Source organism: Denticeps clupeoides, chromosome 10, assembly GCF_900700375.1.
Source record: "Denticeps clupeoides chromosome 10, fDenClu1.1, whole genome shotgun sequence".
In the NCBI taxonomy this organism is placed as follows: Eukaryota; Metazoa; Chordata; class Actinopteri; order Clupeiformes; family Denticipitidae; genus Denticeps; species Denticeps clupeoides.
In genome coordinates this window covers 4,219,066-4,241,430 of record NC_041716.1, presented here as the reverse complement: position 1 = coordinate 4,241,430, position 22,365 = coordinate 4,219,066, and the positions used below count along the sequence as shown (strand labels likewise).

Genomic DNA, 22,365 nt, shown 5'->3' with positions numbered 1-22,365 from the left:
AACGAAACAACGTTTCTCCAGAACCTGGTGCTACATGCAACGTTTAAACAACGTTACAGGCCGACATAAACTACAAAAAAAACGTGAAAAGACCCTGAGTGTTCAGGTGTCTGGTGGCCTGTGGGATGAAGCTGTTGCCGAGTCTGGCAGTGACTCGGCAACAGTCTACCTTATCCCAGATGGTAGGAGGCTGAAGAGTGCGTGTGGAGTCCTTCACAAAGCTGGCAGCTTTCCCAATGCAGCGGGTTTGGTAAATGTCCGTTATCACCTAAGCTCGTATGGTTGTCGCACCTCGATTTGTACACTGATCAAATACCACATATAGTGTGCAGCCACAATGCTGAACATAAATGTGTATGTATGCTGAACGTGCATGTGGCGTGTCTGTAGATGAGGGCGTCTGTGCATGAGTGAGCTTGTAATTGTTTGCACGAGTGTGCATTTGTGTGTGAGGGCATACTTGCAGGCCCGAATAAAAGCGCGTGGTTCTCGGGACTCCCCACCGGCGCCCGCTTGTTAATGTTTCAACAGAGAGAAGTGCTCAGCTCTGTGATAACTGGGATCTGCACAATAAGGTTAATGGCAGCACTGTCAACAGGCTGTAAACTGCCAAAGCTTTCTTAATGGGCTGCTAATCAGCGTCAGAAGAAGGCCCTGCTGGGGGCCGCGCCCACAGCTGCCCTGGGGAATATTCGGTTACACTCTTCCCCTCCTTCCTTCACCGGGAAAAATGCGGGCCAAAAAATGGCGAGACGCCGCGGATCTGTTATCCGGAGCTCTCCGCCAATTAGGTTGGCTATGTAAACACGGACGACCCCTCATACCCAGCCTCTGTGCCCGGCCCCGCCCACCGGTGACCTTTACTCCTCGTCCACCACAGCGCTCACCTCGAACCCGTTTGATTCGTAATTAACTACTGATTAAAGCTCGTTAATGACGGCGGGCAGACGAAATTAAGTGAATCGTGGTGGGGGAGGCGTCTTGAGGGTGCCATTGTATTAAATTTTCTCAGGAATGCAGACGGCCGGAATTGATTGGAGTTTCAACCCTCTTCTTGTGCGGGGGGGGGGGGGTACTGGCGGCTTCCGGCTTTTTTCGGTGGCCCTGATGCATTGTGTAGCGCGAGACAATGGGAGCTGTCAGTTAAAGTGTGATGGCGGCTGTTCCGTTTCCCATGAACACTTGCCAGAGCCGGCGCGAGCGCTTTGCCTGTGCTGACCAGTCTGTGTTTCGCGTGCTACATAAATACACGCCACACATATGTGCACTTTCTGATCTGCAAAAAATTTCACTGCAAACAAACGCTGGCACGCGTCAATGCCGAAAATCTAATTTTATGAGTCAGTAAGTTTGCATGGCCAACGTTGTCCCTGAATAGTAGTGGAGCTCCCTGTTTCTTGACAAAATTGAAGTTGTGAATTTGTGAATGCTTATGTTTGAATGGGATAAAGAAAGAAAAAAAAATTGAATGAATTAGAAAATTAGAATTTCCTTTTTAGTCATTTGTGTTCATTCTGTTCAAAATGTATAGACTCTTATTGTATATGTCTTTTACGCACCTTCTGTGCTTCTAATTAGAAATCACTCTTGACCTGCAGTGTCAAATTATGGCACAAACAATTGTGACCATCAATTTGTATCAGCTTCCAGTAGAGAGGTGACTTGGGGGTCATTATGAACAAAGTCATTGATTCGAATGGGGCAAAAATAAATTACATCCTGCTCCATCACAGACATCCCCAAGTTCTGCTGCATTTGACAAGGTACCTGCTCAGTGTCCACCATCAGACGTTGTTCCATCTTCAGTACGACGGAGTAATCATCGTCTGGGGAGCCGTTACACGATGGCTTATTCAAACGCCGCTCGCATGACGCCGACTTTTCAGCTCCGTATTTCACACAGGCTGTCAGTTTAATGTGCTCTTTGTGGGGAAATGAGCAACCTGAGAAACAGCAGAGCTGCCTGGAGCGCCGACTGCGTCTCGGCGATGTAATGAGATCATCCGGCGGTACACACCCCGGGTCTTCTTCACTTTTAAAACAGCATTTACACTGACCTCCATTAAGACCCCAGCCGACGCACAAGTGTTTTGTTCAGAACTCTCAGCTTCCACCGGGGTCCCATTCATCAAAGGCCTGGATTATTAGCGACAGCACTCTGGCCCCGGCTGCTCGCTCCGGAGCCGTGGCTGTAGTTTAATGGTGCGGCCCGGGCTGAGTCGCGCTGGCCAGACCCTCCTCCGTAACCACCTGTGCCCCCGCCAGGAGTAAATCTGCCGCCCGGCTCCCCCAAATAAGAAAAATGAGATTTATCGACACGGCCGCTCTCAAACCTGCCCAGATCGGCCGCCGGCCAGGAGATTTATTTGCAGGAGTTGCATCATTGTTAAAAAACGTGGCACTCGGTGTCCGCTGACAGAAGGGTGCGCTGTCGCCGCTCTGATTTACAACCCCTGCACCGGCAAATTGCTTTTACGACCAGCTTGATTATTGTTCAATGCTTAAATAGATAACCGATCATACTAAATATCCCATAATGCACAGCTGGGGCCTAAAGAAGCAACAGCCCATGGCTCCCCTTCATCATGGCTGCCTTTGTCCTCTCCCGGTTGCTTTATTTCCCATGCTGTCGATAGAATTGCCAATGATAAATGAGTGGATCCGTTTCAGGATGGGGGAGATGCAATCACTGCACTAACATGCGCAGACGTGCAAGACTAAGGAAGATATTAATTTCCCGCTTCATCAATGTGATTTGCACCCGAACCCGTGGCTCGTGAAGATGGGAGATGGGTCCAGCAGCTGTGTAATGGGGATTTTTAACCTCCACTCGCATTTTTTTGGTTCCCGTCATTTTTTTTATTAATTTTTTTTTCGGTGGGGGGGTGCATTTCTCCTCTATTGCATCTGGCTGTCTAGGAACCCAATTGCACGCTGTTGCATGTTTATAAGGGTTGGTGGAGAAAACAACTTTTCTTTTTTTTTTAAATGGGCATTAGTCATGGCTTCAGTTCAAAAAACCGGAATCGATCGTCTTTAGTCACAGAGTGGAAAAAAACTGAAAAGAATTACGACGGCGGTTAAGCACTTTTGTCAACCAAAATAATTGATAATAAAGATAATGGATGTAATTTTTGCTTTTGTTCTTCCTCCAATTCTTATTAGGGCTGCCCACAGATCCTGCCCACGAGCAACATCCTGGTGCCGGCCGGCATCATCCAGCCAATCACACTGCGCGCCCGCAACCTTCCTCAGCCACAGTCAGGCCAGAAGAACTACGAATGTGTGTTCAGCATCCAGGGCAAGGTGCAGCGCATCCCGGCCGTCCGCTTCAACAGCTCCTGCATCCAGTGCCAGAACACCTCTGTAAGTAAACCAGCACTCTGGGTGATTATAGCCTCCATGGCGCCCCACTGCCAAACAGGACGTGTGGTGACCTCAAAAATCCATCACCATGCTCTCTACAGGCAATAGAGGGATATTTATCTGGAGGTGTTTATGAGGAGGCACTGCTTGCAGTCCAAATATTCAACATTTTCAAATATAGGTAGTGTTAGTGTGTAGCACATTCTAATAATAACTAGTAATAACTAACTTGTAATAACTAGAACCAACTTCATGATGGTCCATCAAGTCGGCTGCTGTTAGCATGTTTGGGATCGGGTGACATTTGTCACAAGTATTGTTGTCACGCTGACTGGACATGGCAAGGAATATGGGTTTAATCACCAAACAATGACCCGACGGCGAACGGACACAAACAGGGCAGCTTTATACAATCATACACAGGTGAACACGACCAGGAAACATTACACATGACCAAGTAGCCCCTGCCGGACCGGATCAGGACAATTGTAAATACAGAGTAACCATTTTATGTTCATTTTATCCACTTTTTAAAATGCTATTCCATTTGTAATGCCGCTTGTTCCCATTGTTTATATATTTCACTGAATGCACTTTAAAGATGGACCTCACTACTGGCTTCAGCTAATTGATTTTATATCTTGTATGTTAATTTTATGGCAGTGCTATGTTGTAGCTATTGGGATTCTGTAGCTATAAAAACCTTTCACAAACCGAAGGCCCTAGTTAGAGCAGGAAGTCGAGGTTAAAAAAAAATCAGCTAAGGGAGATTTTAGTTTTAGATTTCTTAAATAAATGAGTTATGCCGACAGGCATTTGTAAGTAGTGGGTGCAGGCGAGGGTATGTTAATGGTTCCCTCTCTATCTCAGTGACAAACCGTCATGCAGACAAATCAGGTTTAAATAAATACAGTACTTTAGAGGTTTTAGGACACGAGCCGAGCGGTTTCTAAATATGTAAATGTTTAAGTAATGATCTTATCCATGGGCGTTTTTCTTTTTTAAATACTTTGCCCTGGTCGTCTAGGCTATTTCTGGAGGGAAAAGGCATGCTTTCCCGCCTCAGTGAAAAATTCTGTGTTCAGAAGGAAATTTTTCCTTTTTTGGGAATGGGGAGCTGTGTGTGGAATATTGTTCTGAAGGGAAGAGAATGTCTGGAAGGACCGACAAGGTGACCATACACTCTATTTAAAAAAAAACAGGCCCTTCATCCAGGAAATCAGTGACGGCGGCATCACTTCGCAACGTTAAAAGTGTTGTTTTCACCGTCCGGGTGAAAAATGTGGCGCGTCAGGCAGCTGACGCCAGCCACCCCTCCCCGCCTCCCCCTCCGCGCACCCACAGAACGTCTCTCTCCTCACCTCCATGTCTCGCACTTTCTCCTTTCACCTCCCTCGCTCTGTCATGGTGGCATGACACAGACGGCCGCCTTCTGTGACCCATCTGGTTGTCACAGTAACCCCGGGGAGCCTTGTAAAATAATTAGCCGGGGCGCTGGATGCGGCACTTAATTTGGTCCGACAATGTGACCCCGTGAAAGGGAATGCGATCCGGCGGGAGGGGGGATGGTGTGTGTGCTCTCTGACCTCTTTGACTTTGCAAAGGTCAAAGGGCAGCTCGCCAGCCTATGTCGTGAGGATCACATCCCACCGCGGCCAGTGATCCACCCTCGGAATGGGATTGATTGTCGTCCTTTGCACAGATGACACCTCTGGCCATGCAGGTAGCGTCCGGAATGTTCCGGGGGAAGCACCTCATCACGGAGAGTCTCCACGCCCCACCCCGTCTGCGCTCGCTCACTTCCCTTCTCTCTCTCATCACTCTTCCTGTCCCTGACCCCCGCCCCCCGAGCCCAGCGTCTGCTCTGCTATGCATTTAAATCGAAATTCAAACGTGTGTTTTGCGGCGCCCATTAATTTTCATTCAGAAGAGGGGCTCTTGAACAGAGACTTCTTTTCTGTTTTTTTGTTTTTTTGGGGCATGAAGGCTGAATGTACGATGAAGATTCGTATCTGCACCACGTAGCCGTACAGGTATATTAACCTTCTGCAGCTGGATGGATCCCACGGCTAACAAATGTAAAACAAATCTGCGCGTGGATAAATATTTAGCTTTCGCTTGATCTCGCCAGGGCCGTGGGCAATGTTAAGAGCCCTCGGCTCGCTTGGAAATGATCAATCTTACGGCCAGCGGATTCCCAGCGTACGAATGCTCCCCCCCTCCCCCCCTTCCAATAGCTATCTCTCCGTCTCTTTATCTTTCGCTCCTCTGCGATTGGAGGGGGGGGGGCACTCAGATTAATTGATATACTGATTACCTGTGACACAGCGAGAGGGGGGGGCGGAGTCTCATCTCCCTGCAGGCAGCGAGTCTCTGCCGAATAGTAATCTGGCCTCGGCAGCCCCTGTGGGGGGGCGGGGTGTAAACACACACACCCACAGACACACACACACACACACACACACGCGCGCGCGCTTTCTCAGGCAAGGCAACCACCATCAATCAATACGGCCATCAGGACAAGCAGCTCGCCTTCATTCCCACGGAGCTGCAGCCAGGTGACTTTGAGGCCACAGGGTCCATGCTAATGAAATTGTGAGCGTCCCGAGATGGGCGAGGCCGAATCAATCAATTTCGCCCCGCGTTTGCTCAGGACTACACGAGAACTTTTATGAATCGCTCATCACCTCGACCCCGGAGCGAAGGAGCACATCAGGCATCCGAGCGGTTGTTTTTTTACGATGGGCTGTGTGGAAACGGCGTACCTCTTTACTACGGTAACAAAGTCGACATTACTTGACCTCCACTACATTCCAAAGTCAAATATCTACATCGACATAGTCGAAATCTGACAAAGCACAGTTCCTGACTTTCTGGGGTATACATGAGTGGAATATAGAAATATATGTAGGTCTCCCCATTACAGTGAATCTGAAATTTCAGGTCATTTCTATGCAGAAAACCGTACTTGTACAACATCGTAAATAAAAACTATTTTGTGAGCCAGTGTTCTACCAGATTATGCAGGAATCCTGTTCCGAAAATATTGGTAATCCAATAATAAATCGGACTGCTTGTTTGCTATTGGAAGTTTAAACATCGTCTTTGTTTGTCTTAACTCATCCACCACTTTTTATTACCCACGAACCCTTGTGGTTTCACCTCTTCCTTGACGTCACGACCTCGTGCGTGTGTGACCGTGAGGGGATCTTTAGCTCAAAGCGAATCTCTCAGGCCTGACTTATCGCATTACGGAAAAGTTAAACTGCTCTTATCCCGATGCAGATCTCCTCCTCCAGGGACGGCTCCCACCCCTCGCTTGGGACAAGGGGGCACCCAAATCGAATTATGCGCCTTAATATCTCAGCTGTTTCCAGCCCGAGCAGCTGGCTTTTCACCACTTCACAATGTCTGCATTGTGCTCCAGATTCCAGCTCCGGTATACCTACCCTTGAAGGAAGCCAAGAACGGGGAAGAATAAAAAAAAAAATAAGTCCCTTGGCTCTCAGATTTGGGGCATAGACAGCCAGGTTTAGTCATTAATGTGACCTAATGGTCATTGATAAGTCAGAGGCTATCAGTGTTTGGCCTTTTGGACAGACGAGAGTCTGAAAAATCCCCCCTCCAAACGATTTTATCGTGACGAAATGGATAAGATGCTAATGCTATCAGTCAGGGGCTTGAAACAGTGTCCGGAGATTAGACGACTACTTCTAGTCATCCATACGAAGGCACCCAGATCTATAAATCAAAGCTGGCACCGCAAAAAAAAAAAAAAAAAGTGATTTGTTTGCGTGTCAAGAGCAGCGGATGTGATTTAAAAAAAAAAAAAGAGGAACGCAGGCCCTTCCTGTTTCTTGCCTTTTTTTGTCTCTTTCCTCTTGATTTGCGCCGCAGGCATCAGCAATACGCCACCACGGTGGCATAAATCAGGCCGACACGTCTGTTGCCCCACACGCTCGTCCGTAGCCTCCTGGAGAAATGACAAATGCAGTGGCCACAGTTCAAACTCAATAATTACTTGCTTTTTTGTTCTATGTTGCTCGCTATACGCAGCAGATAACATTGAAACCACCTTCTTAATATTGTGTTGGACGTCCTCAGGTAACCACGGGGCAGTGGTGGCCTAGCGGTTAAGGAAGCGGCCCCGTAATCAGCAGGTTGCCGGTTCGAATCCCGGTCCGCCAAGGTGCCACTGAGGTGCCACTGAGCAAAGCACCGTCCCCACACACTGCTCCCCGGGTGCCTGTCATGGCTGCCCACTGCTCACTCAGGGTGATGGGTTAAATGCAGAGGACAAATTTCACTGTGTGCACCGTGTGCTGTGCTGCTGTGTATCACATGTGACAATCACTTAACTTAACATAGCACCTCTGACGGAGTCCCGTGGCACCTGGCACCAAGATGTTAGTACGAGATCCTTTAAAGGTGCTTTCACACCCACAGGCTTTAGTGCCTTTGAATCGAACTCAACTCTTGGTGCGGTTCGTTTAGTCCGGCGTGAACGCGGTAATCGTGCATCAAAGCGACCGTCCCGAGACCCACAAAAAGAGGTGGTCTCCACTCGAATCAGACCGCAAACTCTGCTGCAGTTCCAAAACAGGACCGTGATTTGAGAACAGCGAATTTTGGTGTCATGCCGGTGGCAGTAGCCTAGTGGGTAACACACTCGCCTATGAACCAGAAGACCCAGGTTCAAATCCCACTTACTACCATCGTGTCCCTGAGCAAGACCCTCAACCCTAAATTGCTCCAGGGGGGGACTGTCCCCGTAACTACTGATTGAGAGCGGGAACAAGGTGCAGAAATCAGAGATTTGTCGTCTACTTTTCGTTTGTTGATGCATCTGACCAATCAGCAGGGAGAAAGTTCTCGCGTGATTTGAAGCGCATCTCGATTCGCTCGGATTTCACCCAGTGTGAAAGAAAACCGAACCAAGAGGAAATCGATACGACACCCCCAACATGTTTTTGACGTTCCTCAAAACTCTCCGAACCGTTTTGGCAGCGTGATGTTTGCGAGTGTCCTGTCGGAAAGGCCACCTTCTGCCGTGGCCCAATGCGAATGCTCACGTGCCCCGTTGTAGAACACCTTTTCTTTCCTTTTTCCAACACAGCAGCTTCAACAGCTTGACTGCTCACATGCCGCCTTTTGCCGTGTTCCAAGGCGAGGAGATAATAGGCGGCGTTCACCTGTCGGCAGGTTTAACGTCGCCGATCGCTGTGTGCTGCTTTGTGGACCTGAAGGCCGAATGAAAATACAGATTTTTAGCCTTTTTAACTTTGCGTTCCTTTTTCCCTGTTAAAAACGTCCCCCGGAAAGAATCCGTGAGCAAATGCGTTGCTAAGTGCCTCTGACCCCTTGGTGGCAGGCGCCGGCGGTGTTACCCAGGAAACGGGCAACACGGCACAATGGCCAAGTTCTGAACTAGCCTCTCCACAGAAAGGGCCCTCACAAAGGACATCATTACAGCTCTCGCAGGGTAGCGGAGCCTTTTTGAATAAAAAAAAAAAAAACACTTAAACTTTATTTTCCGCGGCCCTTTTTTTTTTTTTTTTACGGACCAGCTTGCCCTCATTATTCTATTACTTTTTATCGAGCTGCTCGATCAGACGTTGAATTTGTCGGCCGCGGCAAAGTGCACCACGCCACACTGTGCAAACGAGCGGACGGCCCCGCGTGTGCCCGGCCCGGCCGCTTTCTTCATCAAAATCCTCCCGCTTTTCAGCCAGAGGCCAGAGAATTTGCTGCTCATCTCGATCGCTTCTTGCTCAAAAGCTCATATAGTTACACATTTTGTAACTATACGAGTTACGAATTTGAACCCTTTAGTCCCAGCAAGGAAAATCCTTTTTCAAAAGTTGCACAATTCTGTATTAAAAAGTAATAACCACGACCAGCAACCCTCGGCAGCGCATCCCATAGCGCTCCAGTCATGGCTGGCCACACCAGAGCAGCTGGGCGCTATTCAGATAAATTGATCGGCGAACAGGGCGATCGATCAGCCGTGCGACTTTCAGGCTGATTTGTTGCTTCTCATCGTATTCCGGCGTAATGGGAGCCTCAGCTGGGCCGGGCGCCCTTAATTAAGGCCTGAACCCCGTAAGTGATCTTCCAGAGATTTCCACGGCGTGAGATCAGCGCCCGCTCTCTCTCAAGGGGAAAGAATGCCGCGCCTCGCCTCGGACGGGTCCCTCTTACCTCATTTCTCCGACGACACACAAGTCCCGGTGCCCTGCACTGCCCTTTTCTGACAGTTCCCGAGCTCCGAATGTGCAGCGAGGACGTTCTGTTCTTCTGCATCTTTGCATTTTTCCACAAGGGCCACGTATTTATGCTGAGTCCAGTCTGGTCCTGCGGGTTAATTAAACGTACGGGAAAAAAAAACCTCGGTCATTACGTCCGATTGATTTCCAGTCGGTCTCCTGCAGGAGGCCAAATTCTGAGTGCACTCATTTTTTCCCCGTCCCCCTTTTAAAGGGCCCTTAATAAAAATGTGCGATTGTAAGTAACGCCGGACCCGAACATTCTCATCAGGTGAATAGGCGGTAGATCGATTAATTTCTCTTTCTCCCTCGGCTCCGCTCGAGTCCTTGGCTGCTAACCGCATTGGGTAAACAGCGGCGCTGTATCAAGTGTCGCCGTAAGAAGATTATGGCGGGAATCAATTATTAAGAGTATATTCATGAGCCCAACTTTTCTCTGATCTATTTCCGACGCGCCGCCTAAACCCGGGCCCGTGTTTCTTAAACACCGGGGGAAGAATTAAAGAGTGCCGCGGCAGCACCGACGCCATTGCGGCGGCTGGCGGTTCGAGTCCGTGGGGCGTAGTTAGAGGGTTTTTTAGATGGATTGGGATTCAGAAGGTGAGATTTACCTCACTTGTTGTTTTTTTTTTTATTTTATTTTATTTTATTTCGTGTCAATGCAAGCGATGCTGCTGACAGAACCAGGGCAGCCCGACTCGGATCCGGTGGAAACAGAGACCCGAGGAAAATCAATTCACGACCGGCGCAGATAAGCCGCATTGTACGGCCCCGGCACAAAAGCTCCCACCCATTTACACGCGGCCGCTAATCTCCCAGAAGCTGCCTGCCTGCCCGCCTTGAAAGGAGGCAATAGGCTAGAAAATACATTACATTACCTCCTCAAATACGCAGCGCGCCTCTCCGCCGCCTTTCATCTGCTCATGCAGAGGAGCATGGCAACAATCGGCCCGGCCTCTTTTACATTCTTCTCGCCAGATCATTTTTATTTAAAGAAATTTTTTTTTTTTTTAAATGGTGGGAATAATACGCCATTTGTACACACGTCCCAAAGCGTTGCATTTGCACCAAGTCCAGGAGCCATTAAGGAAGGCTTTTCTGTAAAGGATAGCGCGCTCACGTTTCCTGGCCACGTCCTTTCATGTGTAAACCGCGTTTTGCCCGGTCGTCTGCCGCCGGCTCGATGCGTTTTTGGAGGGGCGACTGTCAAGCGTAACCCGTAGTCAAGCATCTGATATCATTCTCCTTTCACAGGCCACTTAAGTCTTTTTTTCTCGTCCATTTAACTTGACTGAGGCGGCTTCGGCCCCTTTAACTCCCACCTGTAACCTGTCCTGTTCACTCGGCTGCCTCTACTGTGAATACGAGAGCGAATCTCAGGCCTCTGCTGGAATTGCTTGGTCTGGTCGTTCTTTTGCTGGAATAGATATTATTACTGTCAAAAGATATGTGTGTGTGTGTGTGTGTGTGTATGTGTGTGTATATATGTATATATATATACACACACACATACAATAAGAGACTGATTAATCGTGATTAATCAAAGGTAAATACTGTAGTATTTGCTTTGAAGACGAGGCGAACGGAGGACAGAATTGCACAATTCACCGGCGAGCGGAATCATTCTGCAGAGAGCAGTGAGGATGTAAACTGGTGTACTTGAGCAGACCGAATAAATCATATTCAGACGTCGTTTTTAAGTACAGTGTATTATTTCCAAGATTGCAGTTCATTTGAGAGAGTAAACGCCTCCTCTGTGTATAGTGATACTTCATATTGTGCACTCGTGGTGCCGCCATCATTACCTGCTGCGTCCCGGATGATAAACTGCTCCTGGCTGCACATTTAAACCAGAATAAGGAAGCTCCGGCACGTTTCTCTTGTGACCATGTTTAATTCAGGTTGGCACCTCGGGGCCCTTTAGCATAGTCTTTGCCACCCGTACGTAACCCCAATTACAGTCATCTAATTCGCCCGCTCGGCATCTATAAAGACACGAGGCCCGTTCGGGCCCACTGTGGTGCAGCAGCCGATCCTCCAATCAGGGACACTGGGCCGGAGGAGGAGGAGTCTGGGCATCTGAGCTACACCTATCATCCGGTATGGAGGGTGCTTTTTAATGACCAAGTCTGCTGCAAGGGCCCCACTCTTTTCTTCTTCTTTCCTTTCTCATGCTGGCGAGGGCTAGTCTCCTCTCGTCTCGCCGTCTCCCCCCGACATCTTCTGGACACACTTAAGCGCCTTGGCTGCCAATCGATGTGGCTGATCAGCGATATTCTCTCAGGATTGCGCGAGCTAAGTGCTCTGAGTGTTGCTGCTAATTAAAACGAGGGCGGCTCAATAAAAAAAAAGAGAGGAAGACCTATCGCCGCCTTTCAACAGACGTGTCACAATCCCCATATTTACTCGAAAGTGTGAACCGCCAGAGCCAGCTGCCCATCCTCAGGAGCACGTTGCTCACATGGGTTTTTGGTGGCTTTTGGGAGAACCTCATAAAAATGGCAAATGGTAAATGATAAAATGGCAAACAATTTCATATATATACACACACACGCACACACACACACACACACACACACACACACACACACACACCCCCCGTGCATGCTGATATTAGTTTGTGACGCATCGTGCTGACGGGCCATTTTGTTTTATGCAGATGCACTTAGTCACGATGATGAAGGGAGCGCTGATGCAGCGGAATCTGAACCGCTGTGATTAGTGGCGGTCTGCTGCGGCCATGTGCCACTTTGTTTATGTTGAGATCGGCTCTATGGAAACGGACACGTGTGTGTTGTGTTTCCCCCTCAGTACTGGTACGACGGCAACGAGATGGGGGAGCTGCCCGTCGACTTCGCCATCGTCTGGGACGGAGACTTTCCCATCGACAAACCAGCATCCATGAAAGGTAAATACAACCGAATGATCAATACCATGACTTATTTATTTGTTTGATTGGTTTATTATTTGGTGTAATTAATTATGTATTTTTTGGATTATTGTTTGCTGAATAATATAAAATTTCCTATTTATATTCTATATTATATAATATATAATCTTTTCGTTTCTCTCGTGTGTGTATGTATATATATAAATATATATACTTTCTTTTTAAAAATTGAATATTTAAATGTAATTTCCTTAACTGGTTCGATTTGCCATTAATTTGATTTATTTTTAACTTTTTCTTTAAACATTTTAAGTAATAATAATTTCTACCAGATTTTTTCCCATGATGCATAGATAAATCTCTTTTTAAGATTTAGTTTGTAGCCCTAAAGGTAGAGGTGAAGCCCTCTAGTGGCACCGGTGACCATCGCCAGGCAACAGGACCCAGCCGACACCCACAGTTAATCTCATGCATTGCGGGGACCCTGCTATGCAGATGTGGGCTGAATGGCGATGTAAAGACGCCATGTCTGAGGCGAGAATGTGTTAAAACCGGGTCGTGACAAGATGTTCCTTTATGCAGCTTTCCCGCATGCTGCTGTTTCCCCGGACCATTGCACCCACGTGGAGGTTTAATTGATGGGTGTTTTGTGTCGGGTTTGAAGTTGTGGGCAGGGAGCCCTTCCCTCCGTCAGACAACTTTCTTCCAGACTCTGGGAGGCTGCCTGCACCTTTTTGCCGCATTCCAGCAGCGAGCGAAAGTAGGACGACGGAGGAGGAGGAAGCGCGTTGTCAATATTTAGTGCAGAGGAGGACTTCATCTCTGTGTTTCTGCAGCAGCTTGCAGAGAGAGACAGAGAGAGAGAGAGAGAGAGAGCGAGAGCGTTGCGTCCCTCTCTTCTCGCGCCGCAGATGTAATCGCCCTTGTAAGTGATTGGCTTTGTGTGCAGATTAGCCAGGAGTGGTGCGGCCGGCGCGCTCCGCCCGAGCGGGTCAATACGCCGCCGCCCCGCCACCTGCGACATCAAAGCCGGCTTATCCGCACGCCCCGCAGCCCAGGGGTGAGGCTGCGCCGGAATGTGCGACCGGGAGCTCATCATTAATACAGAGTGGAGTCTGGCGCGCCCCCCTCCCTCCCACCGTATCCCAGCGGCGCAGGTGTAACTCTGCACCGATTTCCTGGCGGCCCGGAGACTGTCAACCTCTCCTGGCTGCTTCCTGTCCGCTTTACCTGCACCACGCCGCGATGATGAGTAACGAATAAAGCAGAGCTGGTCGAGGGTCGGTAACTGCAGTCAGTTTGATCCATTATACTGTATTGTATAGTGGGGCAGTGTTGGCCTAGCGGTTAAGGAAGCGGCCCCGTAATCAGAAGGTTGCCGGTTCGAATCCCGACCCGCCAAGGTGCCACTGAGCAAAGCACCGTCCCCACACACTGCTCCCCGGGCGCCTGTCATGGCCGCCCACTGCTTACTAAGGGAGAGGACACATTTTACTGTGTGCACCGTGTGCTGTGCTGCTGTGTATCACAATGACAGTCACTTCAGACTTGAGCGAAGCAATCCCGCATGAGTCCAGATTGTGCATGTGGCGCATGTTCTTGGCATAAAAAACCTAGACATTGATAAGAATGGCCATTTTATCAGCTGACCGTTGGTAGATCCGTATCTGTTTGTAGGATGAAGGAAGAGCTGCACGTCAGTCGGTGTTAAAGTGCAACGCTCTTCGATATGTAGAAATAAATCGGAATAAACCTACAGCTGGGACAGGAGGGACTGACTACTCAGCTTGCATTTCTCTTTTTTTCTTTAGGTACCATTTTACATTCTGGCTTTGAGAATGATTTCTTTTTTTTCTGTTGACCACGTTGATAAAGCCAGTGTGTCTGAAAATTAAGCAACAACACGCTCAAGGTCGTGTTGTGACGCTGCCACTGACGCCGCAGACAGATAAATTATAAAGCCATTTAATGATTTGATCTGGGTTATGATGAAAAGAGTTTTATCATTCCACCATCTGGTGATGGCCAATAAAGCGCCATTGTTGTCTAGTTTCAAGCGAGCAGTATTCCACGAGCACACCGCCCTGTAAGTTAGGAAGCTAAATCTATTATGATTTTCTCAATGGTTTGCACTGAATTAACAAATAGTAGTATTTTTAAATAATGGAGAAATAGTAGTATTCCTTGTACTCTAATAATTTGATTGTCAGATCAATGTTCTTTTTAATAAAATGTCCATGAAGCTCATCAAATGATTACCATCACCTCTGTTGTATGAAATGTTTTGTTAAACTCGCTTTCTTTAAATGGTAAGTCAATTTTGTGATTTAATGCATATGATAAAACATGTTTTTATTCTTATTAGATTGCAGGTTCATTTTTTTAAACATTCTATTTCAGTTTACATGCAATTTCACTACCCGTTTTTTTTATCATTTATACACACACACACACACACACGTAACGCCTGGTCTGAATGATCAGTGATGTATAAATAAACCTTTTCCCCCCTCCCTGCCCTCTCCAGCGCTCCTGTATAAGTGCGAGGCGCAGAGGGACAGCTGTGGCCTGTGTCTGAAGGCCGATAACAGTTTGAAGTGCGGTTGGTGTCTGGCCGAGAAGAAGTGCCTCCTGAAGCAGCACTGCCAGAGTCCCGAGCACGACTGGATGCACCAGGGCCGCCGCAACATCCGCTGCAGCCACCCGCGCATCACCAAGGTGCCGTACCAACACGCCTCACATGAAACCGCCTTTTATTACCGCTGGCGTCCAGCTCTCTCACCCCCGTGTGTGGTAACAGGTCCAGCCCCTGACTGGGCCCAAGGAAGGCGGCACCCGGGTCACCATCGAGGGGGAAAACCTGGGCCTGCAGGTGCGGGAGATCACCCAAGTCCACGTGGCAGGGGTCCGCTGCAACCCGGTGGCCGCGGAGTACGTCAGCGCGGAGAGGTGGGTTCTTATATCCGCTGGTGTGCACCGGTGCTCACTGGGATCCAACCGAGTCGAGAAAAACACGCACTTTCACAATATTTGTTTTGCTTTTTCAGACTACTGGTGCATTATGAACAAATATGAACAAATTATGAAAAGCGTGGAATCTATGATGTTTCCATGGACACAGTGAATAAAAAGAACTGTCAAAACAGACACAGTGAAAATGCAATTATTTGACTTTGGATTTTCAGCTCTTGTAAAACACTGGTAGGAAAAGATGATCAAATATTTATTATCCAATGTGTATTAGCCAGAATATGAAACTAAACCACTTCTGGAGGCTGATTAAAATGCTAGTTACAAAAGATCATTCCTAGACTGCATGGTCTGATTTTTGGCACAATACAGCATTACCATTGTATACATTAAAAACATTATAAACATGTGTAATATGCTACAGTGGATTATGGGAATTTGATTGTGGAAAAACATGAATTTAATCTTCGGTAATGAATTCCATAGTAGTTCCTGCATTAATATGTTGTAGTTAGTGAATAATAAAGAGGGCGTTGCGGCTCAAAGTGGGTAAGATCTGCGTTGGAGACGGCGTGCGGATCAAAGCGCAGTTGAGTCAGCTGTTTCACGAGTTTCTCTTCGGCTCCTCAAGAGGGAGTCGGAAAAAATCACAGAAGCTCACATGAGGTTTGACATCGTGAAGGAGCTTCTACAACCCCCCCCCTTCACACACACACACACACACACACACACACTCTTACACTCCTGTTAGTCAGCAGGATTTCTGGACATTGTGTATGTGTGTGTTATCTCTCAGGATTGTGTGTGACATGGAGAAGTCGCTGTTGCCCAACCCTCCTGGTGGTGCGGTGGAGTTGTGCATCGGGGAATGCAGCCCGGAGTACCGCGCCTTCTCTTTCCAGACCTACTCCTTTGTGGTGAGTCGACCGCCCCTCTCTCTTCCTGAAAGGGGGGAGGTGGTGGTGAAAATATGGTGAAAATTACACCAAAAATCCCTTTTAATCACATAGACCAAACACTAAACTCCGGAAAAGAAAGCATATTCTTGTTATTTCATATTATTTCACTGGCAGTCATTACATGTCCATTATTAGTTTATCATTATCCATGTGTAATTTTGATCAATTTCAGCAAATAAATTATCTAAGTTTAAAGGTTTATTTCCGTATAAAACACAGATATTGAGAAATAAGCATTTTATCCAAAGCTGAATGTCCTTATTTTATATGTGTAGATTATTAAATAAGTGTAAAACAGTGAAAAACAATGTAAACCACAGTGTTATAACCACAGTGCTGCGCCTTTTGAGTCTAGACTCATCCAGGAATATATAATTCTGTGTGTTTGTGGATGAAAACGCTCCTTGTGACCCCTTCATAAAACTGAGATCGGGCTGCTTTGTTGTTGGTCTGGGTTTCTGTGTGGCCAGACAGGCGGCTGTGGACCCCGGGCGTGTGGAGAACAGTTCCCTCGTGCCTATCGGGTTGAGTCCCGAGGGTCCGTCCGAAACTGAGCCGCACAGAGAAGGGGAAAAACGGGAGTGTTGCGTCAGTCCCTTATTCCTAGACCAGGAACACGGCGTGGAACACACACACACACACACACACACACATAGATAAATGGATGATCCTGACTACATCTCACGAGCGCATAATCAATAGCAGCCAGGCCGCCTCGTTCCAGGAGAGCCGCAACCGCCGCACGGAAAATGAATCCACGCGCTCAGGGCAATTAAGAAGGTACACAGCTAATTACAGCAAAAGGACAGTACCGCCAGTCTGACAAGCGCGCATTAAATTAAACAAGAGAAGGAGGGCGAGAGAGAGGGGGAAAAAAAATCACGGGTCCCTCCGGTAACAGCAGGAACAATTCAATACAGTCATACCACAGAGGGGAGTCCCACAATTAATATGACAATGGAGGGGGTGGGCGGGGCGGACGGGGCTAATGTAAAGGCCTTAATTAGCCTGCATCGAGGAGGAAGTGCCACCAGCCAGGATCATTCGTCTCTTTGTGTCCCCAGACCCCAACCTTTAACAAGGTCCAGCCGGAGAAAGGCCCCCTGTCAGGAGGCACCAAGCTAACCATCTACGGGAAGAACCTGGACGCCGGGAGCGCCGTGACTGTGTCCCTGGCCCAGGAGGACTGTCCGTTCGTCAAGTGAGTGGACGTCATGCGGTCACGTTTTATTACCTTTTTAAGTCACATGAGGTCAACATACACGACTGCTATGACGTTGCAGGAGAACCACACGAGAGATCGTGTGCGTGACACCACCTTCGGTGTCGGGCTCGGTGCCGTCAGCGATCAAGCTGTTCATCGACAAAGCAGAGATCGTCAGTCCCGACACACGCTACATTTACACTGAAGACCCGACCGTCTCCACCATCGAGCCCAACTGGAGTATTGTGAAGTGAGTGCCAAGGAGTTTCCTGGGTTTTTATTTTGCATTAAGTCATTATGACATCAGCAATAAAATTTCCCTCCTAACAGGCCATACCATATATCACCCTTTAAATATGCCTGTTAGTGATATAATAGTGATATATAATATAATATAGCTGCAAGGTCAGATGAGAACATGAAGGAATTGTCATATTAAAAACAATGGCATTACTTCGATAGTTCACAAAAACTAGCTATGTCCTTACTTTAAAGGTCCCTTATCATGACAATTTCACTTTAGCATTAATACAAGTTCCAATAGCCTGTCTATGGTCTTGCAGTAAGCTATACACACCAAAATGGCACGTCCTGGGAAACGTCCTGTGACTGGCTAAAAGTGGCTGTAATTTTGAAATTAAAAAAATTATAATTTATGTCAGGGGACCTGAAATTTTTTACCTTTTTGTGTATAATATTTGGATAACAAGACCAAATTAAATCAATTTATTTATATAGCACAATTCAAAGACTCTTGTTTGACTCAAATCAGAGTGGCCTATGAATGGCTTAATGCTAACAAGCAATCTTAGTTGGTAAACTGAACATATCTGATTATAGAGGAATGAATTTGACTCAAGGATAACCCCTGCTGGATTTTTAACATGGGACTTGCAGAAAAATAACCTCTGTCTTACTCTAATTGCGATTAAGGACATTTTTGGCCATCCACTGTTTGACTTTGGTGAAGCGTTTATTTCATTGGTATCAAAGGCTGCTGATAGGCCAAAACTCTGGTGTCAGCAGCTACCAGATTATCATTAAAAACCCCAATGTATGACACTTTCAGTGCTATAGAACGGAAAATTTCTTGACCACCATTCAGGCCATTAAATCTTAAAGGTGCATCAAAATAACCTTTTCAAGTATTTTGGACAAAAGGGGTAGTTGAGCAATTGGCCTAAAACCTGTCAAGTCGTCTTTATTGAGATTTTGTTTTTTGGGTTTTTAACTACTGCATGTTTAAAATAATCTGATGTATTGTCTGTGGTCAAAGATGCATTTGGCTTTTACTAGGCATGATGGAACAATATTAGAAGGGCAGAAAGTGGCCTTTAAACCATTAATAATTTCTACCAGAGGGCAAAGGGACACAGGATCAAAGTGGTCTAGCACTGCATTACCAACATCACATATTGGAAGACCTACTGTCACGACTGTGGATTAACGGGGGAAGGAAGCGCAGAAGCAGGACATGCTGGGAACGGGTTTTATTAATAAACAAACACTAAACACAAAAAACAAATTAACTTAATTAAAGAACATAAACTTGCCCGCAGGCGTGTGACGATTGCCAGAACTCAAAATACACGTGAACCATACACAAGTCAAGTTCGTGTAGAGAGTCCACGAAAATGTCGTCCCATTCGAAGGGGTGTCTTAATTTTAGTTTTAGTCTAGTCTTTGAGTCAAGATGTCATTTTAGTCTAGTCAAGTTTCACTCAAGCATTGCTGCAAGTCTGAGCATTTTAGACAGTTATCCACGACTAGTCAAAATTAAAACAAGGTTAACTTATTATTATGTTATTGTTACCTTTTAGACTCAAGAATACTCTGGTTTGTTCCATGTTTTTCGAATATGTTCTGTTTTCTTTTCTAGATCATTGTAAAGAAAGTATGCCCAAAGATCGCTTCATCATTTTCTGATAACCCATCAGAAGTATCATGAAATCAATTTAATGCTGCGATTGTGTATTGCGGAAGTGACGTCACCTGTGCGACCGGAATAGAAATACAAGAAACAGAAAATACAGCATTTTTTTGGTTCGTCAACAATATTACATGGTTATCGTCACATGAGCAGCATTTACTCTTCGTCTTGTCTTCATCACATCAAAAATGTTTACCGATGAAGACATTTCGTCATAAATTTAATTGACGAAAACAATACTACTGTACAGGTCATTTAGGGGAGGAGATTAGAGTCTGACAAAATTGGGGTGGGGATTAAAATATGCCCAAAAAGAACACCCTTCCCCCGACTCATCTTTGAACTTTCTGTGCTTGTTTCAGCGGCAGCACCATCCTCACCGTCACCGGCACCAACCTGCTCACCATCCAGGAGCCCAAAGTCCGAGCCAAATACGGAGGGGTGGAGATCATAAATGTGCGTACATCCTGCCTGCTGCATGTTTCTTTTTTAAACAAATATCAAACACCAGCACCTCGGTTCTCTAAAACTTTGTTCTAAAATACTCGTGTAGATCATCTCCGGTAATTTAATGTTGTAGATCTGGCCTTGCAGATGCGAGTAGTGAATGTGAGGAGGTCTGGAGGAGTTCCTCTCTGTAATCAGCACATTAATAATGAACCCTCCAAAGAATAACAGAGCAACGGGCGATTTTACACCACAGGTCTGCACCGTGGTGAACGACTCTACTATGACCTGTCTGGCACCTGGCATCATCTACACCAAGCGCCAGGCCCCGGCGTCTGGACTTCACCCAGACGAGTTCGGCTTCGTTCTGGATCACGTGACCTCTGTGCTCATTCTCAACGGGACTCCTTTCACGTACTACCCCAACCCCACCTTCGACCCACTCGGCAGCACCGGGATTCTGGAGGTCAAGCCGGGTTCCCCTATTATCCTGAAGGTGAGAACCGACTGCATTGAAAGTAGACAAATGTTTAGTAGGGTGGTAGTAGCCTAGTGGGTAACACACTCGCCTATGAACCAGAAGACCCAGGTTCAAATCCCACTTACTACCTAAATTGACACTTAACCCTAAGTTGCTCCAGAGAGGGACTGTCCCTGTAACTACTGATAAGGGCGTCATATTAATGCTGTCAATGTAAATGTTTAGAGTTTGACTAAGAGTTTGTTTCATCTTGTCTGCAAACAGGGAAAGAACCTCATCCCCACCGCTCCCGGTAACGCCCGTCTGAATTACAGCGTGATGATTGGAGACACGCCCTGCCTGCTAACGGTCTCAGAGTCCCAGCTGCTGTGTGATTCGCCGGAGTTGACCGGAGAGCAGCGGGTCATGGTAAGGTTTTTTAAATAAGAAAAAGATCAAGCATCACTCATACAAAGCTCTTAAAATCCCAGAAAGGGATTTTTTAATCATGTACACAAATTAAGAACCTCTGCTGGAGTGCACATAAAAGTTAGTTTGATCTAAGATCATTATCATTGATAATCATCATCATACAAGTCTACTTGAGAATCACACGTTTTACGTGCAGAAATCTGATTAGCGACAAGGTTTAATGTCTGCGCCTAACAATATTAACAAAATAGATTTTACACTGGGACTTGAATTTAAGGCAAACAGGGTTTATTTTCATTTCCATACAAGACTAAATACAGCCTGCTTTATAGATTAGATATTTGAAGGGACGTGTACATGGTATAGATATTAATAAAGTGTGTTACCATTATAACCATCATTATATAGTGGTTTGCCATATCTAGTCTAAGACATTTCAAATGAATATATATTAGATTTGGCTTAAAACATAACATTTAAATTGGATTCATTAATAAACTAATTGAAGATCGAAGATTATTTTGATGTTTAGTGTCACAGCGGCGAACTGACGGGGAAGGGAAGCGCAGAGACGGGACATTCTAGAATCAAGAAGTTATTATTAAACACAAACAAAACCAGTGCGGCGGCTGAAAACAGGGAAATAAAGGGGAGAACATAAACGAGCCCGCAGGCGTGTGGCGATTGCCAGAACTCAAAACGCACTTTAACAGGAACAGGTCAAGTTCACACACAGGGTCCACGAAAATGTCGCTGTAGCCATCACCTGAAGCCAATCCTGACATTTACGGTCATTCCAAAGTAAAAAAAATAACACTAAATTACCTGAATATGGTGGCACTTTTGCATGAGAGGTACACATGTGAAAAGCATACAAAAATGCATACAAAAAGCATTCCTAACATCGTATTCATTTCAGAATATTCCAGGTAATAGAATAGCTTTCCCATGATGCCAGGCTAGAATTGCACACAGGCCAAAATAATATATCTGAATGCATCTGACTCGGTCGCCTCCGCAGTAAAGCCGAGCTGCACGGCCGTTTCCTTACTTGAATGCTAATCCGCGACACGTAAAAGGTCAAACGAGAGCGCTTCATCATTCACTAAGTACTTATTACGATTACGGAGACCCGCTGATACGCATGCTTCTCGCCGTAATCTAACTATCTGTTGACTCTGCAGCCTGAACAATTATCATGAGCGGCAGGCAAGGCATCTCACACGGGGCCGTTTAGCACTAGGCGGCGAACGTTTTCCACTTCGGTGCCCTTAACATCATCCTGAGGGGTGCGGTGGTGGCTCTTTGCCGTGTAAAACGATGCCGCAGCACATTTTTGTCATTTAGAGTAGTGAAAATAATTATTTGCTATCCCTACTTTTTTTCCCACTGGAAACAAATCGAGGCTGGCTGAAGGTTAGTACCAGCCTCTTTTCCTGGG

The 22,365-nt window shown here is 46.6% G+C and overlaps 1 protein-coding gene across 1 annotated transcript in view; it reads left to right on the top strand.

Annotated features, from left to right (window-relative positions):
- The window catches only part of plxna3 (plexin A3), a 100,550-nt gene that overhangs the window by 63,560 nt on the left and 14,625 nt on the right, over positions 1-22,365 (top strand). The window contains exons 10-19 of the mRNA XM_028992803.1: positions 3,166-3,366; positions 12,444-12,540; positions 15,050-15,240; positions 15,323-15,471; positions 16,289-16,409; positions 17,516-17,652; positions 17,735-17,905; positions 19,948-20,041; positions 20,289-20,528; positions 20,778-20,921. Coding sequence (XP_028848636.1) covers positions 3,166-3,366; positions 12,444-12,540; positions 15,050-15,240; positions 15,323-15,471; positions 16,289-16,409; positions 17,516-17,652; positions 17,735-17,905; positions 19,948-20,041; positions 20,289-20,528; positions 20,778-20,921 — 1,545 coding nt within the window. The remainder of the gene's footprint in view (positions 1-3,165; positions 3,367-12,443; positions 12,541-15,049; positions 15,241-15,322; positions 15,472-16,288; positions 16,410-17,515; positions 17,653-17,734; positions 17,906-19,947; positions 20,042-20,288; positions 20,529-20,777; positions 20,922-22,365) is intronic.